This window comes from Magallana gigas, chromosome 6 (assembly GCF_963853765.1).
Source record: "Magallana gigas chromosome 6, xbMagGiga1.1, whole genome shotgun sequence".
Lineage (NCBI taxonomy): Eukaryota > Metazoa > Mollusca > Bivalvia > Ostreida > Ostreidae > Magallana > Magallana gigas.
In genome coordinates, this window is record NC_088858.1 from 42517082 (window position 1) to 42523831 (window position 6750).

The following is a 6750-nucleotide window of genomic DNA, read 5'->3' on the forward strand; positions in this document are numbered from 1 at the left end:
TACTTTATAATATTGAATTATCATAAAAACACTTTATAATAGTAATTGATGATAAGTAGATGCCATTTCCCTTTGTTTTTCCCGTATATCTATCAATATATGAAGCCAAATAATACTTCTGTCGCAATGAACCGAAACTAGGAAAACTACACGTGGTTCTATTTGAAGTCGTAATTTCATTCAAAGCTCCATTATTATTTGATATGATGCATTATCTTTTTAAATGAATTATATATTTACTTATTATCCACTAAATAGGGATCAATAACAAACTTATTTTCATAGTAAGGCTTAATTGTTTTCACATTTTCGTTTTTTCTGCTTTGAACTTCCGGCAGCTCATATCTGGGTCACATTTTTAATTTGTAAACAATTCGGTAAATAATCGTGCAAATGGCAAACAACTTCACGCACTGATAGAATATTTATTTCTGTTTTATAATTACCTAGCTATGATTTTTTAAAACCTCAACTTCGTCTTCCACTAGTAATTTTTCTAAAAATTATTCGATTCTGGCAAATATTCGTTGTAAAAAGATAAGTATATAATTTCCTCTAGATTTTATTTCATGAAAATACCTACAAAAGAGTTTTGCCAATTACAAACAGTTTAAGGTACATGTAATGTAAAACACGGGCGCCATTATGAAACAAATTGTCAGAGAGTTCCGAATAAATTCTGATTAACGTTTCACATGGTTCTCGCACGCTTTGCTCGAAGCGATTCACACGCTTTGTCCGAAACTCTGCACGCTTTGTCCGAAACGCTAAACGGTTTACACGAAACGCTTCACGATTCACACGAAACCTAAACGGTTAACGCGAAACGTTTCTTGCACGTAAGTCGCACGCTTTTTTGGTGTAGTAGTAAGTTTCAGGGTCTGTAAATTTTGTCAGCACGCAACAATTCTAAATTGTTCACTGTTTTCAAAAATTTAGAAATATTTAGATAAAGAAGTTATCTTAGAGAAAAGGTTACGTGTTTTGTAAACGGGTTCGGTTTTTAAAAAAAAACCACAATTCCTGACATGACCCATGAGTACATACTGTTTACAACAATGCTTGCTACCCTCTGAAAATTTAATTCGCCAATAAATATCTCATTTTTTAATTATGTTTGTTACGATTACATAAACTGTGTGCGACAAATAGTTTTCCTAAAACATTTTCTTATTTTCTTTTTCAATACACGTTGTATATGCAGGCTTTCAATCACAACACGTTTTTATAACAAAAACAGAACTGAAAGTTTAGTAATTATAATCGTTTGACACCACATCACATATATTTTTAACTCGCAGCAACAACGGAAGACCTACTCGTGGCTTTGCCACGAGCTCTGCTCTAGTTTACACCTACATTAATTAGGAAATTGTATTTACTTTGTGGAAAAAATTAATAATTAATAGAGAAATTGTAACTTTGTGCTAATTCATTAATTTTTACCATATATTTAAAAGAAATATTTTTACCACTTTATTTAAAAGAAAATTCACAAATCGACAAATCCAATGCTCTTAATAAAACTTTTATTTCCATTTTAAAAGCATTTCATCAAATTGCTATTTTTTTCATCAAACATTGTTAAACAAAGTGATAAAGATTATTCTAATAAATTTTGAACTTGCTATCAAATGTGTTTGCTACTCTTTATTATTATTATTAATTTTTTAATTAAATATTTCAATTTGAATATGCTTGTATAATATTTGTGTGCATGTACAAATCTTGATATACATTACACATGTATAATGCTTAATCCCAAATTCTAAAACATGTCTTAAATAAACTATAATAAGGTTATTTATTTTCCTGGTATTCTTTGAAACTGATAGTCTTTAAATTGATAATTCTAATGTTTACATATGAATGAAGTTTCAGTAATTATATAACATAAGAATGTGCAGCATTCCTAGTATTCCCTTCTTTTTTTTTTATAAAACTATTAACTGATAAATGGATCATAATGAGTCAGTCAAATGCCAATTACACTTTCCATTTAATCTATTAAGAGATACTTAATTCACTTAATAAACCTGACTCTAACTGAATTCATAAAGTTATGTTACAATGAAACGTTAAATAACAAACTGTACTGTAAAATCTAATATGCCTTACTTCTTGCACAATTTTTTTTCAGAATATCAGTATCTTCATAACTGCAAATAATTAAAGCATCATGCGCTATGTGGCGGATCTTCGTGGCCTCTTTGAAAATGAAAGATTTAGCAGATTACGACCTTCATGATGTTTGATTTGATAAGAGTTAAAGGTATTTAATTAGTCTATGCATCTACTCAATAATATTTAGTACGGATATTGTATATACAACATACATGTGTATTGTTATTTAGACCCCTGCTCTGAATCAAAGGAGATAGGGAGTATACTTAGGCTATTTTGCCCTTGTATGTCTGTGCATAACAGATTTTTGTCACATTTATCTTAACTATTATAGGTAATAACAAAAAAGAAGTCTTAGCCATATTAACTAAAAAGGGATTTATATATGTATGCAAACATTAAATATAAAGTTGGAAGGAGGAAAATTCAAAAATCTATAATTATATACATGTACATGTAGTCTTTGAATAATCTTATTAGTTTTTCAATTATTTTGCTACAGATGCCTGGTAAAAAATCCTACAAGTGCTTCCTTTGTCCTCGCATAACAAAAAGGACTGACAGATTTGCCATATCCAAAAGTCACAGACTTGTTGTTAACAGAATATCAGGACGAACACCAAGTGATGGGGATTTTCTCTGCAACAAGTGTCGTCATGTGTGCAAGTCATATGTTAAGGGATCTGAGAAAGCAAAGAAAAAAGTGCAGGCATGTACTTCTTCTACATGTACTCCTCAGCCATGTGCAACACCTGTTAGCCCACCTTCAGTACAGCTGCCATTCCCTAGCTCAGCTAGAGGACACTCCTCCTGTTGCATCTGCAAGAGGCCTGGACCAAAACTCAGTGTTGTTCCTGTGGATATCAGACACCAGATATTTATATCCAAGGAAATCATTATTCCAGCTGGTGCCAGGTGTTGTCCAAACCATCTCCATGGAAATATTGGGGATCTTGAACCTATAGCTGATACAACAACAGTGAATAGATCAACAATCACCCAGCTGATCAAGTTTTTAAGGTCAGAAATTCAGAGGCAAGAGAAAACAAGACTTGATTTTAACAGCGAAAAAACTCTCAGTGATGCCGAGTACCGTGATCTCATGGGAATTTCCAAAGACTCTTTCAAAGATCTTCTGCTCTTCGTGGAGGGAAAAGTTCGGCCTACTCCAACAAGATCTGTACGGACTAGCTTAGCTATTTTCCTGATGAAATTAAGGGGAGGTGAATCAAACAGAGTACTTTCAACCCTCTTCAATGTATCTAAGTCCAGTATTCGAAGATGCATTAGTTCTGTACGCTCAGCCCTTTCTGGAAGATTTGTCCATGAAAACCTGGGTTTCCAGCACATCTCACGTGCAGAGATTATACAGCACCATACAAGACAGTTAACTCAAAGTCTGTTCGAAACCAGCCCAGGCAATCAAGCAATTTTGGTAATGGATGGTACCTACATCTACATTAACAAGAGTGGAAACTTTCAGTTCCAAAGGCAATCATATAGTTTGCACAAGGGACGTCCTTTGGTAAAGCCATTGATAATTGTTTCAACGACTGGCTACTATTTATCAGTTATGGGCCCCTACCTTGCAAGGAACAATGACGCAAGTATCCTAAAGCACGTCATGAAGTCCAACATAGAGGACATTTGCAGATGATATTTTCGTGGTTGATCGGGGGTTTCGAGACTCACTGGATTTTTTGGAAGAGCTTGGGATCCAAGCCCACATGCCTTCTTTTATGTCCAAAGGAGAGAAACAGATGACAACAGAGAGTGCCAATACAAGTCGTCTTGTTACAAAGGTGAGAGAGAAAGACTCAGTAGTGTGTGAGAGAGAGAGAGAGCGAGAGAGAGAGAGCGAGTATATGTACCAAGATCTGCATATGAAATGATATATCACATTTTTAAATGTAAGCATTGATTGAAATTGAATCCTCTATTTTTTTATAGATAAGGTGGGTTGTGGAATCCGCGAACTCCCGGATCAAGCAATGGAAATACCTTCAGCATGTATTGCCAACAAGTCAGATTCCATACATAGGGGATTTCATAAGGATTGTCTGTGCTATTTGCAATAGGTAAAAATAGAACAATGTAATTTATTTATACTAATACTCTATACTATTTGATATTTTTACTATTTTAACACTTATGTTTTTGTTGGTTACAGATACATGAAACCACTTTCTAATGGAAATGCCACTGAGGATGAGTCCCTTGGATGTAAGATGCTTTTTCTATCCAAGCAAGTCAACGCCTTACAACAACATGTGGAGGAACATCACCTAGATCGGCGCTCTGTGTGTTGGGAACCAGTAGATGATCTAAAAGGTATGTATGAATAACTATGTATACCCTAGTTAACACAGAATTTTGCCTGTCCTGCTTCAAATGTTTGAACTGAATTTATTGAATAAATCAAAAGGATAAGACACAAGTTTTAAACAGGTTAGATAGTCTTCTCCTAATGTTTGAAAACATTAACAGGTTATAGTATCTTATTACTTGATATATTTTTTTCATTTATGAAAAATAAAGATGTATAAATTATCATAATTTTTTGTATTGAGTGTTCATAACATTTTTTAATCCAAATCAAATGCTAATCTTTGATTTTATGTACAGTGGATTAGCCTAGCTAGCATATATTTTTCTCTGCATGTATTTATTTGACCTTAATTACTTTGATATATTTTTTATTAGGCTTTCCGTATCTTGATGAAGAGCAGCTTCGAAATCTCACTTGTGGGATATACCAGCTTCGACTCTCACCCAGTTATGCACAGGAACACTTGGAAGGCAACTGCCAGATACATGTCCACAAAGAGGAGCCAGGTCTTGTCAGGGTACGGTTACAGAGTCGACATGTATCATCTCGATCATACCAGTTATGGATAAGATATGATGAAGCAAGTGTTACAGCATGGTACTGTAAATGCAGAGCCGGGGCAAGAGTTGTTGGGATGTGTTCCCACATTGCAGCCATTTTATGGTTTTTGGGAAATGCGAGGCACAGGATCTCAAGTGGATTTGGAGTTCGAAACTTGGGAGACTTTGTTGACGATGCAAACAACATTCCAACTCCAGTTGATGAAAGTGAGTCCTCTGAGGGAGAACTTAGCGGGACGGAAGAATGACATTTAACTGTAAACATTGTTAGATTAAATATCAATTGTATATCAACTGCTTATCCCCAGATCCTAAAATCCATGCAATAATAAAAATAATATTCAAAACAGTTTCCATGCAGATCAATAGAATTTTAAAGATAATTCATTTATATAACTTTTCATTATTTTTTAACTGTAGTTATTAATGCACTACACACCCAAATGATATTTTTTCAAAAGTTTTGATTGCTAATTTTATCTATTATTCATAATGAAATTATTTGTATGTGCACAAGTTTAGATTGCTTATTTTTTTCTATTATCCATAATTAAATCATTTGTATGTGCACAAACCTATACAGTATCTTTAAAAAAGAACTGAAGGACCTCTGATCATGCATGCATGTAACAACATGTTTGATAAATGGTGTTAAAATTGCTGTGAATATTTGAAACTTATTTGAGTGTAATGCATTTTGTATGAATAAGTTTATGTTGTCATGGAAACTTATTTGTGTGTGTATTTTCATCTCTTGAACTACATTTATTTATTGACCATATTTCATTTGTTGATATAATACTTTTGGAATATAGATTAAAAGAATAACATTCACAATCTTCAACTTCAGCTGCTATTAACATTGAAAAAATTTGTAACTTTTTGTCGTCATGGAAACTATTCTTTTTTTTTTTTTTTTACAAATTAAGATATATACATAAATGATGTACATGTAATGTAGTGATGTAAAAACATTTTAAAAACAATACTCTGTTTGAAAATATTTCATATTTAACTTGATTTTGATAAAGGCGAAAAAAACTACTCAATCAATCTTGCTTTTCCAGAAGGTGGAGATTTTGTACTATCTGGTTGCCATAGAAACTCTTTTTTATACATGCACACAAATGTGTTATATTTTTTTCTCAGAATGTTATTGTTATTGTTGATTAAGTTACCAAGTTGTTACAGTATTAAAATATTTATCAGTTTTATATTTGATTACAAGTGTTGTGTCAATCATTGTGTCAATTATGCTTAATTTTGCACTAAGTTGGCCCATCTGACACCTAAAATCAAAGCCCACTGTACAGACCCCTAGTGACCCAAAACCCATTATACTTTCTCAATTATGAAAGTAGACTACCTTAACAACATTTATAGAAAATTTCATTAAAATCTGAGAATGGGCCATTTTTGGGTGTTCGTGGCTCAAGTCCTTTATTAGCTACTTTGCTCCCTACCAGATTATGATTTCATTTAACAAATAGTATTCACCACCAAGGAGAGACCCAATTCTTTTATATACCAAAGAACAAATTTAAGACCAGAAAGCAAACTGCGTTGAAAAGTGTGGTATTATTATTGGCATAGACATAACTTTCAATTTAGGATCCTATTTCGTCTCCACCCTCACATACAAGAATTAACATGTTATACAAAGAGAAGCAAAGGACCTCACAATATTCCTAGGCCCAGTAATGCTTTATTACGAAAGTTACAATAAAAAGTTTTTTT

At 33.0% G+C, this 6750-nt stretch overlaps 2 protein-coding genes across 2 annotated transcripts; both read left to right on the forward strand.

Annotated features, from left to right (window-relative positions):
- Positions 1-1638: 1638 nt before the first annotated feature.
- LOC136276388 (uncharacterized) lies at positions 1639-3781 on the forward strand. The gene is made up of 2 exons (XM_066088280.1): positions 1639-2272; positions 2627-3781. The coding sequence occupies exon 2, from the start codon at positions 2627-2629 to the stop codon at positions 3779-3781; it is 1155 nt and encodes a 384-aa protein (XP_065944352.1). The 5' UTR covers positions 1639-2272.
- On the forward strand, positions 3782-6377 carry LOC109618092 (uncharacterized). Its single transcript, XM_066088713.1, has 4 exons — positions 3782-3926; positions 4075-4202; positions 4295-4455; positions 4828-6377. The coding sequence occupies exons 1-4, from the start codon at positions 3852-3854 to the stop codon at positions 5259-5261; spliced, it is 798 nt and encodes a 265-aa protein (XP_065944785.1). The 5' UTR covers positions 3782-3851; the 3' UTR covers positions 5262-6377.
- Positions 6378-6750: the final 373 nt, after the last annotated feature.